Source organism: Triticum aestivum, chromosome 5A (genome assembly GCF_018294505.1).
Source record: "Triticum aestivum cultivar Chinese Spring chromosome 5A, IWGSC CS RefSeq v2.1, whole genome shotgun sequence".
NCBI lineage: Eukaryota > Viridiplantae > Streptophyta > Magnoliopsida > Poales > Poaceae > Triticum > Triticum aestivum.
In genome coordinates this window covers 477,126,812-477,151,913 of record NC_057806.1, presented here as the reverse complement: position 1 = coordinate 477,151,913, position 25,102 = coordinate 477,126,812, and the positions used below count along the sequence as shown (strand labels likewise).

General features: G+C 45.6%; 2 protein-coding genes across 5 annotated transcripts; one reads left to right on the top strand and one right to left on the bottom strand.

The window, feature by feature from the left end:
• Window positions 1–122: 122 nt before the first annotated feature.
• On the top strand, window positions 123–839 carry LOC123104157 (uncharacterized). Its single transcript, XM_044525914.1, has one exon. It carries the CDS (start codon window positions 238–240, stop codon window positions 595–597), a length of 360 nt encoding a protein of 119 aa, XP_044381849.1. The 5' UTR covers window positions 123–237; the 3' UTR covers window positions 598–839.
• Window positions 840–6,782: 5,943 nt separating this feature from the next.
• LOC123107247 (uncharacterized) lies at window positions 6,783–9,734 on the bottom strand. 4 transcript variants are annotated; one of them, XR_006451627.1, is made up of 5 exons: window positions 9,540–9,734; window positions 9,300–9,421; window positions 7,822–8,664; window positions 7,491–7,578; window positions 6,783–7,398 (listed from the first exon to the last, which is right to left on the bottom strand). XR_006451627.1 is itself a non-coding variant. In XM_044529243.1 (4 exons), exons 1-3 carry the CDS (start codon window positions 8,867–8,869, stop codon window positions 7,538–7,540), a joined length of 957 nt encoding a protein of 318 aa, XP_044385178.1. In that variant the 5' UTR covers window positions 8,870–9,277; the 3' UTR covers window positions 6,783–7,398; window positions 7,491–7,537. The 4 variants fall into 4 exon arrangements, 2 of the variants coding, with proteins under 2 accessions (XP_044385178.1, XP_044385179.1); XR_006451626.1 differs by having other exon boundaries at window positions 7,491–7,648; window positions 9,540–9,733; XM_044529243.1 differs by lacking the exons at window positions 9,300–9,421; window positions 9,540–9,734 and adding an exon at window positions 8,867–9,277 and having other exon boundaries at window positions 7,491–7,648.
• Between the last annotated feature and the right edge of the window lie 15,368 nt (window positions 9,735–25,102).

Genomic DNA, 25,102 nt, shown 5'->3' with positions numbered 1-25,102 from the left:
GAGAGAATAGTGACAATATTACTTGCTACGGTCCAACCTCCGGCCCACTAAAGATCACCCACTTCTTCATAGTGTAGCCCAACACTGACCAAGTCCAGCCCACTTACACCACTCTCTGCAGCGTGAGCGTCCACACCCCAGCCAGCATCGTCTCCGCAGATCAGCAGCCCCCAAATCGGCGACCCCTCTCTCCGATCTCCAATCCTCCACCTCGCACACACGCACCAACCGGGCACGATGCGGGCGATCTCGTCGGCGGCGGGAGGGATGCTGCGGGCGCGGCTGAGCGCGGCGGCGCGCCTCCGCGGCGGGCACGGCGACGGCGGTGGCCGCTGGACGACGCCCGGCCACGAGGTGCGGCCCAAGGGGTACCCGATGAACCGCACGCCGCCGCCGCCGGGCGAGTCGCGCAAGTGGGAGGACTGGGAGCTCCCCTGCTACGTCACCTCCTTCCTCACCGTCGTCATCCTCGGCGTCGGGCTCAACGCCAAGCCCGACCTCACCCTCGAGACCTGGGCGCACCACAAGGCGCTCGAGCGCCTCCAGCAGCAGGAGCTCGCCGCCGCGTCCGCCTCCGCCGACGCCCTGTCAGAGTGATCCGCGCGCGGGCGCCCCAGGTCTTCCTCGAAACCTAGGTTGCTTCTGTTCTGTTTTGATTCCAATAAGGGTTGGTTGTGAACTTGTGATGTACCAATCTGATATTGATGGGACCTGGGCTGAACATTATGTTTCTGTTTCTGTTTTGTTGTTAAAATTTATCTGATGATGATGGCAGATGCCGTATACATTTCCAAATGCCCTGTCCCTAAAATATTTTGGAATGTCTCGGCATTGTATTATCTTGTGCGTCCCTTTTTTATTTCCTTGGTCATAATTTGCTACATGCTTTCGGGAGCGTAATTAGGACTGATTATACCTGTCTCTCTTCGCCTGATATGACTTGTTGCAGAAAATGAATAAATCAGTTGTCGCATTGAACAGCTTGAAATGTTGCTTGCTTGTTAGAACTTACAGGTGATGCTTGCTTTTAGAGGGCTTGGGTATTGTCTCTCTTCCTTTTCTTTTCCAATGATGAGTGGACACTCTGTCGATAGAAGAAAGGTTACACGTGATATGTTACTTCAGTAAATGATCAGGCCCTATCTTTATAAAAGATACAGGTAAATAGTATGTGTAGATTACTAAATGAAATTCGAGTCTTAGGATATGCTGTAAGCTTGGCCTTTATTTCTACTTGATAAAATATGAACAATTAGTTGAGTTTGTGTGATTGAAGTAGAGTTTGTTTGAACATTTGTTGCAAATTGTGATGAATCATTTTGTGTAACTCAAAGAGTTAAAATAGATACCATGAACAGTTGCACACTTGAATTTTGCTGATCCTGTGAAGGATGTATAACCCCATTCTATTTCTTGACACCATGGTTGGTGGTAAAATTGCTCTGGTTATTGGATTAGTAGCTAGTTAGGCGTGATAGTAAAGTCAGCAGGAATAACTTTGCACTATGTCTACTATAGTTATTTTCTTTTTTTATTCATACTTCCCAGAGCTTATAAATGCATTGATTTGTTTCATGTCAACTCGGCTATCAATTGTTCAACACAAACCTTCCACACATGCACTATCACTATCAAGGCACTATTAACTCTGAACAGTAGTCCCTTCTTCTTTATTTGTACTCTATTGTGCAGCTAGTTTGGTATTTGCCAAATTGAGGAAAGGAATGGGAGGGAGGGGAGGGCAAAAGGAGTGAGCGGACACGGGTAGAGGGTAAAGGGATAGAGTGAAATCATCTACTCCCTCGCGGACGTTTGACATTCAAAATTTGTCCACAAAAGAGTGTACTTCTATCTTCCCAATGCATTTTGAAGTAGAAAAAAATGCTTCTCTCTCATCACACAATAATCAAGACCAATAACATTCAACACATGGTCTCCTCACTTTCTACATGCACTTAGCTCATTGGAGGTGGGGTAATTAAAGAGGAGAGAGATGGTGGCTTGCACCTTCCCAGTGCATTTTTACTCCACTCCATAATCTGTCCTAAAATTTCTATATGTTCACTTATTCGTTCCTTAGTGGCTCATTCCCAGCTAGCCACTTCTCTGTGGTAAACTGGTTTATTCATTCTTGCCGAGATGGCGAAATAACATAAGATAAGACACATGTTCTTTGTAGGATAAACTAGCAAATAACTATCCTGACTCAAATAAGAGGCCAACTCCAACTCCCAAACCAACCAAAGAGTATATGATCTTAAGGATCTCCTAGTAGCTTCCCTACATTATGTACAATGTCAAGGAGACCTTGCCTCATTTGTTGCTTTCTTCTCCAGCTGCTGCACGTGTTGGCTTACAGCAGCTCTGATACATTGTACCCCAGAAGGAGTCCATATTGTTAGAAGCCCTAAGTTTAGGTGACCAAAGCCCAAGATGGTTTACCATCTCGTTTATCTTTGCCCACGAGATCATGAGCAATTCTAAACATGAAAACATAGAGATAATGCTTAAACAATGTTATAGGTAGTGGTTAGTGGCATAGGACATTGGAAATGACTGTTTCTTTATTCCTTATGATCAATGAAGGAGTGTTAACTGAACCAGTACGGTAGTTTGTTCTGTTGGAGAAGTGGCTGAGGAAAGGTTGTGTGACTGCAGGAGAGGTCTCAAACTGAATAGACCGTTTCATGGTTTCCGTGTTGTATCAGGTGAAATCCTGATGTAATTACTAGCTGATATTTGTGGAATGCCTTGTACTGGTAGATCAGAGGGGTCAAGATGAGTATCTGGATATAGCACCTGTCCCAAACCTGTTGTGTGATACCCAGAACCCCTATGTAAAATAGAAAGAAACCAAGGTACTCCTCATAGATAAACGATGTTATTGGTTTCTCAAAAGATTATGGGTGGAATAATTCATGAACTGGGCCACCTTTGTTGGAAAGAGAAATTCGGACGACTGAAATCTATCACTGCAGATGAACATTCTTGGCCATGCCTCATTGCCCCCCTAGTGTACTGTCAGTGTTCTTTTTCCTGTGACACTTAGTGTAAATGTCAATTATGAATACTTTAATTCATCAGGTTTATTAGTTTCACAAGTGATTTCCTTGAAGTGTGTGTACTGTGTGCGTCAATACTGCCGTTGCAACTTTGTTTACAGAAAATTCCTGCTTTCTTGAGAAAATATAGCTTACATTTTCACGCAATCAATGTTTTCTCTGACGAATGATATGTTAACAGGATATTTGACTATTTGAGTTCTGATTTTAGCAAGCATGATGCCATACTGTTTTTTATGAGCAAAACACGTGAGTTGAACCTAACTAAGCAGAAAAGAATGAGATGAATACTATGGCATATTGGCATTGAAATGTAAAGTCACGCAGATTCTCCTCATTTGTTGACTTGTCCTTGTCATATTACTTCAGCAAACTGATACTCCCTCCGTTTTTTTAGTCCGCATATAAGATTTGGTCAAAGTCAAGCTTTGTAGAGTTTGACTAACTTTATATTAAAAAATATAAACATTCACAATATGAAATCAGTATTATCAGACGCACCATGAAACATATTTTCATACTATATGGTTTTAGTATTGTAGATGTTCGTTTTTTTAATATAAATTTGGTCAATATAGTTTGACTTTGACCAAATCTTATATGCGGAGTAAAAAGAAGGGCACTGCTAGGCGCCAGCGCACCGGCCGAACGTTTCGGCCGGTCCTACCCTAGCCGCCCGATCGGCCCCTCCCAAGCCGTTAGATCCTTATCCATCCAGGTCATCTTCTTCCCTCAGGCTCGTGAGAAAAGGACCCTCCGCTTCTCATCAGCCACGCGCTCTCCAGTGGCCGCCCGCATCGCTGGTCCCCACCCTTGTCGGCCGTCCCTGTCGCTGGTCCCCGTCCTCGTTGCCAGGTCCCCATCCTTGTCGTCTGTCCTTGTCGCCGCCTCAACCCATGTAGCAGCTGCACCGGTGGTTGCAGCTCTCGGCAGCGACGCTCGTAGCTTCGGTGGCGACGGCCGCAGCTCGCCGGCGTGCTTGCCGCTGCTCATGCCCGTCCAGTCGCAGCTCATCGGTCACATACCTCGTGGTTGCAACCTCTCGCTCACCCTGTTCCAGCAAAAAATCTAGCTTCACTTCTGGCAAAAAAAATGCATCGTTGTTCGACGCAGCAAACCATGATTGCAGTTGTAGCTAGATATGACACCGGTCATAGCAAAATCCAGGACCGCTTGTAGCATGTAGCATGAAACCCACGACTTCCATCCTCGCCGAATGTTGCTTGGACTACTCGTGGGTTGAAGCTATTTTCAACTACAAATGAAGCTTATCTGTGAACGTTTGTAACTTTTTCCGTGGAGCAATGCCCGATTGAAAACTTTGTACATATTTTGGTTGAAGCTTTTTTCATCTAATTAAGGTTGGAGCTTTTTTGGTAACGGTTGCAGCTTTTTCAGTTTGAAAGTGTTTGTACATTGAAAAGCTTCATCCATGTTCTCGAAAAGCTGCAACCGGCGAGCGTGGTGACCGCGTCGGTTGCAGCTGATTGTAGCAAAATGAGATGCTGATTGTAGCACAAACGCAACGTGGTTGTAGCAAAAAAAATGCCGGTGGTAGCCAAAAAAACATCTTCGTCGCCGTCCCAACCCAGTCGCATCTCTGGCATGAACGGATGTAGCAAAATTTCTCGCCGGTCGTAGCAAAAACTGATGACGATTGCAGCAAACACTCGTCTCCGCCGTCGCGGATTGTAGCTCCGCCATGAATGCATGTAGCAAAAAATGATGCTGGTTCCAGCATGCCGCGACGCTGGTTCCAGCATGCGGCCGCCATGGTCGCATGCTGGCCGGTGGTGATTCTCCCACAGATGCATCTTCGCTGGGCTCCGGTTGCAGCTCCTTTTCCCAACCCCCATGTCGGAGCTTTTCAACGATCGGTTTGTGGAGAAGGAACTTGAAGACGACCACGCGGGGAAGAAGATAATGGAGGGCAGAGTACGACGCACCAGATAGGATGAGAGAAAGAAAAACAGTCATGGTGGGCCTAGGGCACGTGGGTGGGCCGAGGAAAGGAAAAACAAACAACGGAAAACATTGGCCTAGCGCTAGATCCCTTCGCGATCGAGTGGCGCGCGAGCGACCGGCCGAAGCTTCGGTCGGTCCACCGGTAGGCAACGTTTCCCTAAAAAGAAACAGAGGGAGTATAAGATGTGCTATTTTTTATGAATCAGATGTATATAGACATGTTTAATTGTGTTTATTCACTCATTTCAGTTCGCATGTAGTCCATATTGAGATATGGAAAACATATTATATTTGTGAATGGAGGGAGTATTAACAGCCATCCTAGTTTTATCTCAACACGTTAAAGATCTCATATCTGATGACATCACTGTTAACTAATGCCCTGCTTGGATTGGATGTAAATTTTATGTGCTGCCCAGTATTCAGTTCAAACTTGCGCTAAATATTGGGGAACACACTCATTTTACACTTAATCTATGGGCCCTAAGATGTTCCTTTACGCACTTGTGCACTCCCTCTGTTCTTTTTTATAAGACGTTTTGGACAGGTGACGCTTGACCTGTTTTCTGCTATCTGAATTGTCTAAATGTCTTATAAAAGGAACAGAGGGAGTAGTAAATTAGAGTGCAGACATTTACTTTTGCGTAGATCTGAAGACGTAGCATGTCCTCTATGTGCTTTTCGCCAGCGCTGGAGAGAGGGTAGAATGTCCTCCATGCACTTTTCGCCAGCGTCGAGGGAGAGGGGTATGAGTGATACGTCGCATTCGGGATTGGGAGGGATTGACTTAGGCTTGGGCCCTCTTTGAAATGGATGTAATTTATTTGTACCCATCGGTATTTAATTTAAGTTCGAACTAAATACCGATGGCCACACAAAATACACCCATTTCAAACAACCCTTCATAAGGCCAGTTAGGGTAATGTCTACTAAAGGCTCGAAGTGCAAAACTGCAAGCCCCAAGAGTTCAGACTCTGCTGGCAGTTGGCACACAAGACGTCAAGCTTCCAAACTGTCAGGTAATTTTTTTAGCTAAACTGTCAGGTACTTAGGTCCGACAAAACAAACCGCGAATGAGTTGGCCCATAAAAAACATCGAGGAGTAATAAGTGTTGAATTATAGATGGGCTTTGGCCCATAAAAAACAATAGTTCCTATTAATCCCATAGCATTGTCTCAAAAAAAAATTAATCCCATAGCAGGATCAACAAATGATAACTCTTCTATCAACACAATTTGGGATCCACGCATCTTCCCAACTACTAGTATTATTTAACCATGCTTCGGAAATTGACTCCCGCATAATACTTGGCCTTTTTTTAGTTTTGCATTCAACATATCACCTTCCGAAAAAATACTTGGCTCTCAAGACTGTGGCAGTAAGAGAGTCTGGGTCCTCGAGGAGACACCACACTTGTTTATGAAACGCCGCCAAATTGAAACAATAGATATCATGAAAATCCACCACTCCTTGAGTTTTTGACACATATCTTTCACCAAGTCATCCAGCGTCCTCTTTTGTTTGTCCTCGTCACCCCATCAAAGATTCCTTTGCGAGTTTCTTTAAGGATTAAGCAGACATAGCATATGTAAAATAGCTTGAACAACATAGACTTGAGGAGAACTAACTTTCCTCCATGAGATAATATAAAATTTCGTTCAATCCATGTCTTTTTATGATAAAACGGTTGGTCTTGTCAAAAAAAAGAATGCTTCCAGTGCACAAAAACATGCTTCCATCATGGAAAGCATATCTTACTAAATAAATTATTCATTAAGAAAAAACATAATTTACAAAATTATTTTCAAAATAGCCTCATTTGTTCTTGAAAAGGAGACCGGACGTGATTCTAAGAAACAAATACTAGGAAACAAATCAAAATTAACTAAGACCAAAGCATTCTCAAGGGGAAGCTCCCATTCAACGCCCGATAGGACGCTAGGGAGTGGTAGTCCGATTACCATACCTAAACCCCTTGGATTTGATTTTATGGCAACGGCTGCAGAGCTTCTTCACACTCAACTGAACCGTGGAGGGAACTTTCTCCACGACATATTTACCAATAACCCCCAGCCCTTTGTGGGCGTGCATGATCATACTCCTGCTTTTCGGGTTGCATTCACCTTTTTCCCCGACACAACATCTTTCAGCGTCTCCATAACTACTATTGTCGTATATGGCGTCCAAGGTAAGGCGCTCGAGTGCAGTCGCATTCTCAAGAATATGGCAGGTTAGTTCGGCCATGCTCTTTGCAGAGCAGAAGCCCATTATCCTGACATTCTTGACGCTGCAATGGAGATGTCCTGGCATCCTTCTCATGTTCATGTATCCATCAGAAATCAGTTCATGCTTTACTCGAGTCTGTGATACCTGCATCCATAGGAGCAACACACGAGTTAAATGGTTCCACAGCATGCAGATACTTGATATCATGGTTGCAAGCTAGAGGAGAAGTGACTTACACCCAAGACAAACTTCTCCAGAACAGGACAAGCATCCAGGAAATAAGCTAGAGAAAAATAATCATAGGATGGGGAAAAGCCCCCCTATCTGCATTAAGATCAATCAGCAGGTTCTTCAGGAAGAGGAATCTGACAGTTAAGATTGGTGTATTAAACATCTGCATATAGATCTTGGTTAAATACTTTCTTCCCTTAAAAAAGGTTAAACATATTCAATGGCACGACTACAGCTATATATATATATGAAACAATACCTGTCTCTGACAATCAAATCTACTGCTAGTCATCCTTGCAAAAACAATAATGGGAAAACTAAAGTTTGAGAATATACCTCTCCAGCCGAAGATAGGTTGAGGGTTTCAAGATTTGGCATAATGAATGGAAGCTTGGAACGAGCATCATGAACAAGGTCAGATTCGTAGTAATCCAACATGTGTAGTCTCTTCATTTGCAATAAATCTCCAACCGGAAGTTTCTCTACAGCACCATCAATGCGAACAAAGCAAAGATTTGGAGCTCTATTCTCTATCACTTCCAGAGACTTGCAATGAAACACTGACAGGCAGCTGAACCGATGTAGCAGGCAAGATATCTTGAGGCGAATTATCTTATGACAACTATTGAGACACAACTCTTCCATAGCAAGAGAATTGGACAGAAGGTGCCCTAACTCATCTCTCGTGATGTGCACCTCCAACAGAAACAGCCTTGTCAAGCAACGAAGCCCGACCGTGGGATGGAAGGCGCAACGGCTGAGGTGAAGATGTCGAATCGAGTTTCCACTCCCGTTGGATAAAACCGGGCATGGGAACTTGTAACGAACCGCGGTGCGTCCTAGAGGCATTGAAAGTTTGACCTCTTCAATCCCCGTAGTAACAGCAATCTCAAGCCACCTGTTGAGATAACTGGTGTCCAGAAAAGAACGAAGGTAATTATAACTAAGGTTGAATGTCTTCACGCCGCCTGAGTGTTTTCTCATAATGCGGTTGACTCTCTTGGTGAAAACCCGTGCCAGTTTATCTTCTCTGCATGTATCTCCATCGAGGCGCAGCGTTTCCATACTTAAGGTGAGGTTAGGATGGGATCTCCAGGAGCTTCGAAATGTTTGAGACACACAGCCAGCTCGCGCAGCATCTGCCAGTGGCAGAAGGGACAGTATATGATGCCAGATGTCCTGCAAACACAAGAACAGGAGAAAAGCTAAGCAAGTGGATCCTTTAACCAGGGGGGTAGGATCATATGCAATAGAACTGTGTTATTAGTGTCTTTCCTAAAAAAATGTGACTTAATGTTGATTAATAAACAAGTAAACATCGGTATTACTTGTTCCTAAAAGGCATAACACTGAAACTAGGACAGAATGTGGAGAAGCACACCATCTACTACTTTCCCTGCAGAACCATGGTTGCGGTAACAACTTCAACAGTGTAGTGAAATATCACACTTGCGCTTCTGCAGCTCTCAAAGTGCGTAGGTGTACTGCTTCTGGCTTCTATCACGTCTTGTTTTCCTTTTTACTTCGGCGACTAAGATACAATCGAAATTGCTCAGCTTGTTGGCTTTGATTTCGTGACCCAGGAAAGGAGGAACCACCTCAGTTAAGCAGAGGCCGTCAGTTAAGCAGCAAGAATGACAGTGAACTGAGACTAACAGTAAGTGGAGTCCTAAAATAATGTTGTCACAACTTACAATTAGCCTAGGTCACAGTTCCAACAAAATATTGAAATAGAGTGGCTGGCAGTGAATATCCGTATTCGATCGGCTAGCTGGGAATCCTCCTCGGCGTTCTGCTGGCTTGGCGTTGCGTACCTTTGGAAGATCCGGCGCTGAAGATCTCAATCGCGTGCGGCCTTGGGCTTAGGGATCATCGTCATGCTCACCGGGCGAGCCCTTCCGTTTAGCCGCTGATGATGAAGCAGTCGACATTGTACCTAGGATAGGGCACATGCACATCATCCATGGTCATGAATAGTGCAGACATTAACGGGAAGAAACAGCAGGGCGCAAAGTGCGCGCCGAGAGGGAAGGGAGGGGCGAGATCCGACTTACTACCACCACGGGGTTGGAATTTCACCTCCTCCTGGAGCCGCCGAGCCGACGCGGGAGATCGAGGCCAGCAATGGCAGCTTCGATTTGAATCGGGGGAAGGCGATTCGCGGGAGAGGAGATCGGTGCGGTGCCGCCGCGCGCCACGGCAGGTAGCGTCAACCAAACCCAATGGCGTGGACGAGGACGAGATAGCTGCTGACTTCGCGGGTAGGCCTTGCTGGGCCTCGACCTCGTCCTGGAGGCCTGCCTTTACCAGCCCAATGGGAGCCATCCTATTCCCGTTGAGAAAACAAACTAGACGATAGTCTTGGATGGATACTTTTTTTTCTTTCGAAATTGGTCTTGAATGGACACGTTTTTACACGCTTGCTTCGATACCTCTATATTCTGAAGAATAGGTCCTAAAATGGTCAATCGATTGTTTTCTCAACGGGAATCGAGGAAATGGCAAGGGTTTGAGTATAGCGAGCTGAGGAATAGTTTCATTTATCAAAAGAAGCCTATCGACTTGTGCCGTGAATTTTTCCAAACAGCTTGCTTATTCTTTTTTTAGGGGTAACAGTTTGCTTAGTACATCACTCAGGTGTAGTAGATCTTTTCCCCTTTGTCGCTTTATTTCTTTTGTGATGAAACGCATCTGCTTTGCTTAGTACTACAGCCTTTTGGATCTAGGAATGTCACACGTTTGGCAGACCAATCTTGGTATGAGTACAGTCGTCAACTTTTCGGTTCTCTAGATCCAAAGGCATGGCATGTCCTCCGCGCTTTTGAACATGGCTGCCAGTCCTTTATTGGATCCATCTCATGCACGTCTTAGAGCGTGGTTAATAAAATAGCCAACAATTCAGAGTTGTTATGTTATATAAAGCCAACCTAATAATTGGCATGTACGATAGTAAATTTTAAATATGTACCATTTTATTAATGAGGGGCCCACCTTACAATCTCACTAAGTGCCTTGGGACTCGAGCTATAGCTGGCTCTCATTCTACAGCCCGCTTTCATTCTCTCTCATCCAATTAAGCAAAGATATAATATTTAAGTTCTTATAGCATGCTTATGTCATTTTATTGTACTTGCTCTTACTACTCTACTACCATCAGCATTCTAAAGTTGAGCATCGTAGAAGATTATCCCCAAACTGGTGAATTCAGTAATGTTTTATCCTCAAGTTTTTATCCTCGGTCTTTTCTTGCGCCAGTAGTGTCTGGGCATCTGGGCCGATGACGCTCCAAATGATTGTTCTCCTACAACAGGGTTTCATGAATTATTCTTTTAACAAGTATTTTTACCTATGGATGTAGAGGCAGTTTTTAGCATATCATTGTGTACATGTAACATAGAGGATTTGTAGGCTTGGTATTTTGAAAATAAAAGGGAATGTTTAGCATCAGATCAGCTTACCAGATGCTTGTGGAGACAAAGATCAGTCGTGAGAATTTGCTGGAGGGTGTGTCAGGCTCTTCCAGTTCGGAGCAAGTAGCAAAAACATGGACAAAACTATGGAAACTGTCGGTTCCTTCTAAACCGAATATTTTTGTGTGGTGGTTTGCTCACCAGTCCATACTTTCAGCAGATGTTTTGCACCATAGGAAGTTGTCAACGTCTAGTGCATGCGCTCTTTGTGGTTGCGCCGATTCATGGCACCATTCACATATTCACTTCTAGAATGTATAGTGGCAATGTGCGCTTGGGCATTATCGGGTGCAAGTCTAACTGAACATATGATTTCATACAACGAGCCCAAAATGCCAAACAATGGTTGTTCTTCATGAATGATACCTTGTCGGAAGAGGAGTTTACAAGGATGATCGTTACCTTGTGGGAATTTTGGACTGCGAGATGATAGGCAATCTATGATAGTATATTCGAAAGTTCTGAGCAAAATCACCGATTCGTTGAGTCATACTTGTTCGAGCTAGGGACAATTCAAGCTAAAACTGTTCGGGTGCAATTTTCACCGGCAAACAGGGAAACAAGGAGGCGTTGGGTTCAACCAAGTCCGGGCCATGCTAAAGTGAATGTTGATGGCGCCTTCTCTCGGGATGGCATTGTTGGAGCGGCGGCAACCTTCTGTAGAAACAACTAGACGATTACATGGGGGCGTTTGTCATTGTTGTAGCCAATGTGACTGATCCAACTAGTTTGGAAGCTCTGGCATGTCGGAAGAGTCTCTCTCTTGCCAAGGATCTCAACCTTGCAAGGGTTCACCTGGCCACCGATTGCCACGGGCCGGTGGAAGAAATCAAGAGGGGCTCCAGCGCGAGCTACGACGCAATCATTCAAGAGGTTCAGCCTAGACAAAATTCTTTTACAAGTTATTAGTTCATCTATGAAAGTGGAACTTGTAACTTTGAGGTGGGCGACACATTTGACTCGATCTTCCCTATGATCCAGTCACCATACCTGTGAACATTTAGCAAGAGATTTAATGAAAGCGTGTGTTTGCCTTAAAAAACTAACGCTGTAGGCATGAGATAATTTTTCTTTTAACGCACTAAAAGAGCAGATGCTCGCGCACATACACTCAACTCTAGGAACACATGCACCGATACATCTTTTCTCATTGAACAACACACATCGACGAAAAGTCTGAAATAAATCTAAAAAATACAGCCACCAATATCAAATCTAAAACTCAGACTATGATGATTTAGTTTGAACACAAGGAACCTAATCTTGTGAGCCACACCCAGTTATCATAGCCAGTACATATCGCCTTGGATGCCGTTCAGCCCCCATGGCACGATTACTGTCACATGTCAGAACTTTTGCTTTAGTGTGTGGGGCGATACGTTGGACGCTTGCACATGCGCGAGTACTGGTCACAGCAGCAGTGATTGCAGGCAAGACTGTTAAGGTGTTAATGATCTGATGCTATGCTAGCCAGCTACCGCCCACTGTCGCCGTGCCCCACTCTAGATGGAGACCGGTTAATCCATCGGACCGTTGGCCTCTCCTTTTCCTCCGGTTTGAAATATCCCTGTGCCTGCCAGCCGGTGATAGAAAATGAGCAATGTTTGCAAGTCCTGAGTGTAATCCGGGTATCTGACCCTGGATGCTCGATAACGAAAGGAAATTGTTGTCGAGCACCAAAGCGGAGTGTCGGTAGCTTGTCCTCGTCTCTTTTTTTTTGTCCTTGTCCTCGTCGGAGTGTGGACGCCACGAGTGAGGCCCTCCGCTCCGGCCGGGCCAAAACTTTTTGTCCCCAAGCCGCAGCGGGCCTTTTTGATCCAATGAAGCTCGTCCAAGCGCATGCATACTCTTCCCATCTCTTGCTTGAGAACATTCCATCTCTCCCGGCAACATACATGCATCATCCCGGTCACATGGGGCGGGCCCGGCTCGCAGAGAAGCACTGTGATTTACTCCGGTGGTGGTCGTTAGCGGTCCAGGTTGCAGACAGCTAGCTACCATGGTCTCGCCATGCGTCCATGTACTGGAAGCATGGTCTCGCCATGCTCCATACCCATGCGTCGGGATGTACGGTACCGCTCTCAATTATTTCGTACGTATATATAAGCTTCCAAAAACTCCTTGGACATGGGGTGAAGCTGGGAATAGGACAATATCACTTGTCAGCTAGTGAGTGAGAGTACCGTAACATTTTCCCTCTCAAAACAGACTTTCGTCTACAGATAAAATACAAACCAAAGTACACGGTCAAACGGCATACCCTATTTTTTAATAGTTGTAGTTCATTATATGTTTTTTTCTCTTCATGCAACTATGCCACATCATCAAGTCATGCATGTGGTTATAGGTTACAATTTATGCACTAATCTATCAAGTCATGCATGTGGTTATAGGTTACAATTTATGCACTAATTTATTCATGCAACCATGCCACCTCAGTAATCATGTATAGATTTGTTTCACTAATTTTTGTGCACAACATAGACTGTCAGGTTACACATTTCTGTGTCATGACCTACATATATTTGTATGTTAGACGCTTGGAGCAAATATATGTAGGTCATATTACACATTTTTGTTAAAAATGACACCCCGTTTGACTTCAATCCAATAGATTTCTCTTTTTATATACTCCATTTGTCCCATAATATAAGATCATTTTTTACATTAGGGTAGTGTCAAAAACGTTCTTATATTATGGGACAGAGGGAGTAACATTTTGTGACATGCTTCATATACTTTATTATTTTTAATAGTTTTAGGCTTTCAACATCTATTTATGCAGTAGTTTTAGGCCTTTAACATCTATTTATTACCTTTTGCAATTGTTTTAGGCTGTTAACACCCCATTTGACCGAGAGCATTCTTAAATTTGTTTTTGCAATAGTTTTAGGATTTTAACATCTATTTTATGCGTATGTTTACCAAGGTTCCTGCAACAACGTTTGGGGTATCATCTAGTATATAGTAGCGAGGAAGCCCTCTTAAATATCAGATCCCGGAATGATCAGAAAGCCTAAAGGCACGCAACTACATTGCCGAAAAATAGCACAGGTAGGTCTGAATACGACGCCATGACATGCCCTATGACACGTAAGCTCGACAACAGCGCCCTGAAGAGGGGAAACGGCATATGTAACAGAGCTAAATCCGGTAGATCCCTCGGTAGGGTATCCTAAGCTAGGTGTTTTGGGACCATGGTAGTAGTGACACAAAGTTACTCAGGTTTAGACTCTTCAAAAAGTTAAAACCATACAACATACTTTCTACTTTATTGCATTGGAGTATATCTACAGTACAAAGTATCGAGAGATTGTTGGCTACTTTATTGCTAGGGTACATGGATCATAATCAGCTATGTACGAGGAGGTAGATTTGTCCACGAATACAGCTTCTTGTCGGCAAGTCTTCTGGAGTTTTCCTATTATCCACGATGGGCTGCCCAATGTGGCTCAGGTCGATAACCGACAAAGGGGTCCTTAGCCCGACCCACCAAGCTCGGAGTCGACATGGTGAGATGTCACTTAGCCGGGACACCGTCACTACGCGTCGTCGCTACCGAGTCTTAGACGGACTAAGGTGTTCATCCAGAACTCTAGCATGGAGATGAGAACCACAACAATGTCCTCAAGAGGAGAGCGGCACTTGCAGGTGGCACCATCGTCGGCGTCAAAGCGTGAAATTTTCGCTTGATAGCTCAATCATACCACCAAGATGCACCACAACCACAAGTCCACAACGAGCAGAAGCCACCATATCTAGATCTGGGCATTGCCACTGCTTGAGCGGAGAACGAGCCCGAGCTACCCGCCGCTACACCCCTTGCCGCCCAAATAACCAAAAGACACACCGCCGCCGCCTCAATGATGCCCCTCATTACACCCCTCGCTGCCTAGATGACCAAAAGACACACCATCGTCGCCGCCATGATGCCCGTCGGAGAGCCAAGCATGCGAACCACCATCCGGAGTCGCCGCTCCAGATTTCATCCCCTAAACACTGCCAACTATCCACGTCACATCCACCCAGTCATGGTAGTAGGAGTGAAGGTACTGTCTTCCACTCCTAGCCCGACATCAACCATCGAGTCTGGGTCATCACCTACAAGGTAGGAAGCACCCCGCACCTACGTCCCCAACCAGTCCTGGTGGATCAGGGTTGGGATACAACTTAGTGACTACCGACGACCGCCGTCGAACAAGCTCGAATGTCGCCACACTCGTAGCCATCGACACCAATCCGTCCGACGACACAACAACGCCTAGAGAGGCCGACTCCAACAGACAACATGCGAGAAGAACACAACACTAGGGCAACCAACGTCGCCTCCCTATACCTGCTCACTACCGGAAGTCGTCCACCACCCCCACCACGTACCATATCCGCGCCGCCTGCCAAAACCAGCCTGCAAATCAACGACCTGGATCGCACCACCGCCAAACCACAACAGTCGCGCCATCCCATCGCCGTAGAAGACCTCAAGCACCTGGCTAACCAACATGAACCAATGTTGCCGGCCAACCACTGCCCACAGGAGAGGCCAACCCTGCGTCGCAAGGTTCACTAGCAGAGAGTACAAAGGGCCTCCACCAACTCCCTGTGCCGCATGACAACTCCTACCTCAAACCCATTTTGATGGACGACCTTGAAAATCCCATAACATCCTCATTAGGGCATCTCCTGGCAACTCGTAAATTTCCTCCCACATTCACCCACGGACAGGGGGGGGGGCAGTCCGCGGATATGAATGCGGGAAGCCGCCATCCAACTATAGTCGCATACATTTCAAACTGTTTTCAACAAACCGGATGAAATTCATGCAAACAAGGCTGGGTTTCATATAAACATGGTGGTTTCATATAAACACAAAGGATTTTCATTACATTTCAAACACTAAGAACAAGAAAAGACCTGAACCAAAACCTATCATACGGCAGCGGCACCCGACTCCAAGCCCGTGTCGTCCCCCATCCACCGTCTTCATGACCACCGGCGATAAGACTGATGAAGTGAAGGTGAGAGGTTGCGTCTATCCTGAGCCGTCTTCAATGTTGAGTGGCACGCTCTATAGCGGCATGCCGAGAACGTGCGCGGGCGAGGGGGAGAGGTTTTGGTGGGCCAGAGCGGTCCCGCAAAGCCCCCTCCCTCTATGTTTGTCTCCGGTTTGTGGGAGAAATCGCGTTCGGACCATCCAGCGGACCGATACAGGTCAACGTTAGATGACTTCCGCTGTCCGAACAACACGGTCCAGACGCATGCGGGAGATTTGCGGGTCGATGTTGGAGATGCCCTTAGACAACGGACCTTCCCTCTCCGAGTAAGCTTAGTGACAATAACACTCCAATGATTGTTTCATCAATCTCGACGCTCTACAACACAGGTCTGAAGGAAATATGCCCTAGAGGCAATAATAAAGTTATTATTTATTTCCTTATATCATGATAAATGTTTATTATTCATGCTAGAATTGTATTAACCGGAAACATAATACATGTGTGAATACATAGACAAACAGAGTGTCACTAGTATGCCTCTACTTGACTAGCTCGTTAATCAAAGATGGTTATGTTTCCTAACCATGGACAAAGAGTTATTATTTGATTAACGGGATCACATCATTAGGTGAATGATCTGATTGACATGACCCATTCCATTAGCTTAGCACCCGATCGTTTAGTATGTTGCTATTGCTTTCTTCATGACTTATACATGTTCCTATGACTATGAGATTATGCAACTCCCGTTTGTCGGAGGAACACTTTGGGTGCTACCAAACGTCACAACGTAACTGGGTGATTATAAAGGTGCTCTACAGGTGTCTCCAAAGGTACATGTTGGGTTGGCGTATTTCGAGATTAGGATTTGTCACTCCGGTTGTCGGAGAGGTATCTCTGGGCCCTCTCGGTAATGCATATCACTTAAGCCTTGCAAGCATTGCAACTAATGAGTTAGTTGCAGGATGATGTATTACAGAACGAGTAAAGAGACTTGCCGGTAACGAGATTGAACTAGGTATGGGATACCGACGATCGAATCTCGGGCAAGTAACATACCGATGACAAAGGGAACAACGTATGTTGTTATGCGGTCTGACCGATAAAAGATCTTCGTAGAATATGTAGGAGCCAATATGAGCATCCAGGTTCCGCTATTGGTTATTGACCGGAGACGTGTCTCGGTCATGTCTACATTGTTCTCGAACCCGTAGGGTCCGCACGCTTAAGGTTACGATGACAGTTATATTATGAGATTATACATTTTGATGTACCGAAGGTTGTTCGGAGTCCCGGATGTGATCACGGACATGACGAGGAGTCTCGAAATGGTCGAAACATAAAGATTGATATATTGGAAGCCTATGTTTGGATATCGAAAGTGTTCCGGGTGAAATCGGGATTTTACCGGAGTACCGGGAGGTTACCGGAACCCCCCGGGAGCTATATGGGCCTAAGTGGGCCTTAGTGGAAAAGAGAAGGAGCAGCCCAAGATGGGCCGCGCGCCCCTCCCCTCCCTTGGTCCGAATAGGACAAGGAGAGGGGGCCGGCCCCCCTCTCTCTTTCCCCCCCTCCGCGAATCCTATTCCAACTAGGATTGGGGGGGGCAATCTCCTCCTGGCGCGCCTCTCCTAGGCCGGCCGCACCCCCCCCTTGAGCCTTTATATACGGAGACAGGGGCACCCCAGAGAGACACAAGTTGATCCACGTGATCATATTCTTAGCCGTGTGCGGTGCCCCCTTCCACCATAGTCCTCGATAATATTGTAGCGGTGCTTAGGCGAAGCCCTGCTGCAGTAGTACATCAAGATCGTCACCACGCCGTCGTGCTGACGGAACTCTTCCCCGACACTTTGCTGGATCGGAGTCCGGGGATCGTCATCGAGCTGAACGTGTGCTAGAACTCGGAGGTGCCGTAGTTTCGGTGCTTGATCGGTCGAGCCGTGAAGACGTACGACTACATCAACCAAACGCTTCCGTTGTCGATCTACAAAGGTACGTAGATCATACTCTCCCCTCTCATTGCTATGCATCACCATGATCTTGCGTGAGCGTAGGAATTCTTTTTGAAATTACTACGTTCCCCAACACCCCCCTTCCTCCTCTCTCTCCTCTTCCCCCCCTCCATCAATCCTATTCCAACTAGGAAAGGGGGGGAGTCCTACTCCCAGAAGGAGTAGGACTCCTCCTGGCACGCTACACCTTGGCCGGCCGGCCCCCATCCCTTGAACCTTTATATACAGAGGCAGGGGCACCCCTAGAGACACAAGTTGATCCACGTGATCATATTCTTAGTCGTGTGCAGTGCCCCTTCCACCATAGTCCTCGATAATATTGTAGCGGTGCTTAGGCGAAGCCCTGCGGCGGTAGTACATCAAGATCGTCACCACGCCGTCGTGCTGACGGAACTCTTCCTCGACACTTTGCTGGATCGGAGTCTGGGGATCGTCATCGAGCTGAACGTGTGCTAGAACTCGGAGGTGCCGTAGTTTCGGTGCTTGATCGGTCGGGCCGTGGAGACGCACGACTACATCAACCAAACGCTTCCGTTGTCGATCTACAAGGGTACGTAGATCATACTCTGCCCTCTCGTTGCTATGCATCACCATGATCTTGCGTGAGCGTAGGAAAATTTTGAAATTACTACGAAACCCAACAGGCGGATCCCATCTGAGGTGGCGGGGGTGGCCCTTCTCATGAGATCCAACGGTGGCGGCTAGGACGGAGTATCCGGGCTGTGCGGCGGGGGCCCGAGCACCATCGTCGGCGGAGCGGCGGCCCTGCATGGACGGCGGCAGTGGCAGTGCCCCATCCGGCGAGGTGGGTTGTCCTGCTCGTGATGGTGACGACGGCTACTGCGGATCCAACGCCCCGTTTGGATCCGTCGCGAGGAGGCCTTTCGCCGACCGACGGCGTGTGGAGGGACCGGTGAGGAGATGCCGGATCTCCGCCGGAGTACCCACGGTAACATACGTCTTCGTGGCGAGGTTCCATTCGGTTCCAGCCAGCCATGAGGTCGGGAAGACGTGGCTTCCGATGAAAATTGCGCCAGACTGTGGTCTTGGCGGACGATGGCGGCGTCTCAGACGTCGTTTCCTTCTAGAGACATCGTCGTTGCAGGTCTCATCAACCTGATCGGGAAGTTCCGGGGGAAACCATAGATCTGGGTCTACCGGATCGGATGATGACGGTGCTATCGGTATCGTTCTCCCTCATGGGGGCATTGTTTGGAGCAAGTGCTAGTTGGAGGGGACAAGAGGAGGAGCGGTGTTTCATCTGCTTCATTGATGACGGCGGATCTCGGCGGCGTGGCGCAGTGGAGACTCGGCGCCTGATGAGCGGAGATGGACTCGTGCAGGAGGGTGACGCTGCCTGGCGTCTTGGTGGCGTCGGCGGCAGTTGGACCGGCCAAGGTTGATGCAGCAGTACAGCTCTGAAGATGAATTCGTGGCAGGTGGCTGCGGCGGCCTCATACCCGGCAGGGATCCTGGTTGAGAAGCACGCCGGACTGGTGGGTGCCCATACCCGACAGGCGTCCTGGGTGGGACCTCAAGTCTTTAGATGTTTAGGTTTGGCTGCATGGTCTGTTTGGTATTAGGCCCAGACTTTCAGCGCCCCTACATCAACTGAATAGGGATAGCGACAGATGTTGCTTTGTTTGGTGGTTTTAGTCTTATTGTTATATGACTTTGTACGGTTTTATGTCAATAATTAATAAAGTGGCCGTATGCATCGTCCAGATAGATGCAGAGGCCGGGGTCGTCCTTCTTTTTTTTAAAAAGAAGTAGTGTGCGTGCCTGCATTTTACTCGGAATCCCATGTGTCTTTGCCTTGTCTTGCTTGTATTTTCTTTGGGGTGGGGGCGGGCGGGGACGTGAGAGGAGTAAGCATACGGCATACCAACGTGGATACATCACGGTGAGCCGAAGACAGAAGTCACGCCTCCTGCTTTGCATTGCAACCCGGAGCCTAATCCGATTCTGTGACGACGATGATTTCCAAGGACAGCGCGCCGGTGGCACCGCCGCCACCGACAGCATGTGCCGGTCACCGTTGTACGGGATTCGGTGTCTGGTATACCTGGCCATCCATCGGGCCGGGCCGGGCTTTGGGCCAGGCCAACCAAAACCCGATACAAAAAACTCAGGCCCGAGCCTGGCCTGGCCTGGCTGTCGGGTCTAAAAATCAGGCCCGAGCTTGGCCCATCATGCTAAAAGCCCGTCGGGCCTCGAGCCACGGGCCAGGCCTTTTCCTTAAACGGCAAAAACAACGGGCCTGGCCTGGCCCGTGCTTTGGGCTCAAAACCTAGGCCCAAGTCCGGTCCGTGGATAAGGTCGAGCCGGGCCAGGTCAGACTTTTTTGGGCCGGGTCGGGTCGGGCTGCTCATGGCCAGGACTGATGTCTGGTCACCACTTACTAACTAAAATACATTCTGATTTTCCAAATAAATAGCTCATGAGAGCTTGGCAACCTAAAGAGTAATTGCAATAATCCACAGTTATAAATTAGCAGCAAAATTAAAAAATAAAATAAACCGGCAGCTATGTTGTTTTCGCCATGCGGCTCGCAATTCTCATGAGATTGTTCACCTATAAAGTACGTATATTATAACTTTGTTAGTATAATCTCTTTTTAAAATATCAATAACTATCGATGTGCTAATGTCTTTCATTCTTTGTTTCTCTCCATAGAATTAGGTGATCCGACATACCAACAATCAAATGTTGCGGGAGGAGAAGATTTGATCATGTTCATGGACACGATTAAACGCTCAAGTCAGCCAACATGTGTATATTAAGACTACTTGTGATAGTTAAAGTATATTCATGAAAAATTGTGAAGAGACATATACAGATCTAACATATAAAGAGCGCTAGACTACCCGCCCTTCTACCGCATCCGCGCGCGGTAAGCCTCAGGGACCGAACAATCTTTTTACTGTTTCTCTGTTTTGGCTGCTGGCACCAGGTCAACCGTTGGTTTATTTTCACGTCAATAGTTGCTTCAGGAGTGGCTGATGAGTGGGGCTGGCTATGTGTGGGGTCAAAGAAACAAAGTGGGTTTCATCCTGTTCCGGGTACGGGAAGTATACAACCCTAGGCAAGCAGCGGTAAAAGGAAAAGCAACGCAGCATCCAGTCCTCATTCGCTCCCTCCTCTCTTTCCCACGCCACCGATTCTCTTTCATGTCGCCTCCTCCTCTCCGCCCTCTCGCTCGCCGCCGCCGCCGCCATGGCCTCCCCCGCCGCTCATCTCCACCTTCTCCGACGCGCTCTCTTGCTGGCCGTCGCATCTCCTCGGCCCATGGATTTCGGCGCAACGCATCTGGGCCACCACCTCTCCTCTTTTCCTCCTAGATTTCGATCTGCAGCGTGAGAGATAGAGGCGGCCACAAGCGCCGGCGCCGGCACGGGATGATAGATACGCCACCTCTCCTCATCTCGTCCTATATTTGGGTGGTCGAGCCAACGGGGATGAGGGGAGAACCAGTCGGAGCAGGCGCAATAATGGCGAACGCGAGCAGCCACAACAGGCGGTAGTGCTGGCGAATCGGTTGTCCATGGTGCTTCAGCCATGAAAGATGCAGAAGAAAAAATCATGTAAGTTCCTCTAATTTTCTTCCACAATTTTTTCCATGGGTATATATAAATACCGCACAAAAGTTAATTTCTTTACTTCTCGACCGCTTCTAATTTTGGGGAAAAGAGAGGGATTTGAGAGAAATAGGCAACATGAAGAGCTTTGTTTTGTCTCTTTGCATTTTTGACCGCATCTAATTTTTGAGAAAAGAGAGAGGAATTTGAGAGAGATAGACAATCTGAAGGGATGTTGTGGCTACATCATCCTTCTTGTAGTCACAAGGGATACTTTTTGTGGTATGATTTCTTTGCAGGTTGATAAAAGCACATCCACCCACCAGGTTCAGGTTGCTTTTCTTATGAAGATTTGTGTTTCTCTCTTGTTCTGAGGTTCTTCAGTTTTACTTTGTAGGTTGATAAAAGCACACACACTCACCAGGTTCAGGTTGCTGTGAGTGTAGCCATCATGGCTATCCCAGGAGCAGGTTCAGCTTCTGTACATCCATTTTTTCGGCTACTTTGCATCTTTCAGATCTGCAATTACATATGATGTTAGTTCACTTCTTCCATGCAATGGACTGCTACTTCTTCTCAGATGTGTTGATTTCTGCAGGTCCATTGGTTGCTTCATTTTCAGCTATATGATAGCTCGGGGCATGCTCACCAGTTGTTCCGTTAAAATGACAAAACCGACTGAACTTTATCTCTTATATGTGTTACTAAATACTAGAGGTGATTATTTTCTTTCTAGCGATTACAGTTTTATAAGCATTATGCTTTTTGAGACTTTGAGGTCCGAACTAATTCGTCTACGATGCTGCAGCCGAACTTCAATGCTTCTATATAGATATAATTAGTATTTCTAACAATTTGCATCTCCAAAGTTGCAGCCTATGCTAAAAGTAGTTCTTATAGCCATAGTAGGTGATACATCATTAGAACTAATGTGTGACACTTATTTTGCAACAGCAACATCCAAGTTTTTCAACATTTTACAATCTTACTAATGTGTGCTGCCAAGTTTCTCTATTTTAGATGGTTCTGTCTTTTTACTTCTGAAAATGGGTGTGTGTTCTGTTTAGCTGACTATAATTCGTTGTTGTAGTCGAAGATGTTCCCAGGCTAGCATCTTGTTTAGAATTCTACAATTCACATCAATGCTGAATTTTTTTTGCTACTAAATTTGCATTTTATTTCCAATATTGCGTCTCATTGCACTTTGAAGATACACCGGACTATCAGTGGCGATTTAATTCCGCTTATTTCTTAGCTACAATATTCCATAGAAAAAACATGGACTTGTTTGTTGTATATTTTGCTCTTTGCCTGTCATTTTTGATTAATAGATGAGCTATCACTCATTGTTCCATGACTATCTGGACCACTTCAATTGCTAATTACACCATGACTCATGAATATGATTTATTTCTTGGTCTGACATATCCCCTTCTTCTGTGCTTCATATTTCTTTAGGAGGGACGACATGATGGATGATTTATGTTTGTGGGTGCATGCTGAGGTTGTGATATCCTTACAGATCGTCTTGTTATTCTTATTCTTACTGCTAGATTTCTAGGCTTTGTGGTTCTTATGTCTGTGTTGCAGGTGGGATTTGTGTCCACCGTTGTTCGGATGGAACAGATTGACTGGGTTTTTCGCAGCTTCTCCTTCATAGTCTACACTGGTGAATCTTTTCTCCTCCCTGTTATGTTACTTATGTACACGTTTTCCCCCTTCATTCGTTGAGAGTTAGTGTCGTAGGTAAAAAAAATGCCAACTTGTTTTCTTCTTCAGTTTCAGTTATGAAGTAATGAAGAAATAAGAAATGTGTGTTGTGCTATGCCTACAGGAAAGAGTTTCAATTAGTTGTTTCAGTCTTTGCTTGTACCTTTATGGCCAGTAGGCTTAATTCTTTCGACTTATAAGCTCTCCGTTGCTAGGTGCGGAGTTTATAGTTAATTAACTGAAATCAAATATAGAGAGTCGCATGGTCAATTTTTGCTTATTGTAGTTGGTGTGCTATGTTTGGTGTAGTGCATTCTTATCAAGCCATTCTCGTCTAATTGATTCTGTAGTTACATATTGTTTCTTATATGCACTTTTTTCATGTATTTTATTGAGAGAGGTATCCTTTAGAGAACAGAGAGGTAAAAACACCAGATTATTTTATCAATTAGAGACATGGATGATTTTAGTGAGCTTTAGCTGAAGACAGAAAGTATGATATGATGCAATAGAGTAGCATCCACAAATGTAGAACCAAGACCCGTTAGTCTACCTTCATCTTCCTGGGCCAATTATGTATAAAGAGGCCATCTAAGTATCTCCTTGCAAGGTATGCCTGAACCATGATGTTATCAGGATGGACAAATATGCCATCTATGTATCTCTTTCCATACTATTGAAATTTGAAATAAACCACATATGCCTGATTATGTATAAAGATGCCATATAAATACCAACTTTTATAATGGTTCCAATGCTTGGTTTGCTTTGGCTACTTGCATCAGGGGCGCAAATCAATTTCTAAACCACTCTTACTTGCATAGTTTGAATGCTTTGGTTCACTCTCGCTTTTTGCGCCAGGGCACAACGGGTCATCTATTGTTGTGCATTTTCTTTAGTAACTTGTTTGGTATGCAATTTATGTTCCTGCTTTACATAGCTAAATCAGTATCAAGATTATTGTACTATTGTTTATTCCTTGAAACTTCCGATCTACTAATATGCCTACTTTTGCACAATCTGTTTAATTGAAATTGGTTGTTCATTTGGGGATGAGATGTTCTCTCCTAAATATGTAATTCTCATTTCTGAATGGTAATTTCTGGACCTGTAACTTCTTTGATGCACTACTGCGCTTTTGTCCATAACTAACAATATTGACCACATGCTCTGAGGTTCATAATTCCAAAATTTGAGTGATTAGTGCGCTTTGTATATCCGATGTATCAGGGAACTCTAATATCTGAGTTATATATATGGTTGTCTGGCGGGATTGGTTTTTTCACCTATCTCGCTCCTCAGCTCAAGGTTTTTAAGCTGATACATTTCAACACTCAAGGTGAGCTTCGCCCAATCCTTCTTCCCCTCCCTCTCTCTTTCTGCAACTCTGGAAGCTTGTGCAATGTGCTCTGCTTCCATCTCTTTTTGCATGTACGTGTTTAAAACCATGTACATTTGGTAAAGACCCGTTTGCAGATATGTGGGTTTCCTAAACATGATATTTGCAGATATGAGAAAGAAGAAATAGGACCAAGAAAATTAGTTGCTCATATATTCATGTGTCTTGCGGAGAAGAACCCGAATGGAGAACTTGGTATGCCGAGTAATGTGCAGGTACAGAATTATCATCATAGCAAATAGAATCATCTGAATATTGTTTGGAGGATAACAATTCCTCAAATTGGCTCATTTAATTTAGACCGTACGCCCGGTTATTGTTGTCTTGGTTACTCCATTTGTTCAAACTACAAAATACATATTCTTTTCAGTCATGTATATTCGTACTGGCTTGACTAATTAATGAATTCATCAAATGCCCTTGCTTATGATAGTATCTCTTTGGCATTTTC

Bases quoted from the DNA above. Each gene is read 5' to 3' on its own strand.
- LOC123104157 (XM_044525914.1), top strand. From the start codon at position 238: ATGCGGGCGATCTCGTCGGCGGCGGGAGGGATGCTGCGGGCGCGGCTG.
- LOC123107247 (XM_044529243.1), bottom strand. The intron at 7,649-7,821 runs GTATATTCTCAA...ATCTATATGCAG, and splicing joins ACCTATCTTCGGCTGGAGAG to ATGTTTAATACACCAATCTT.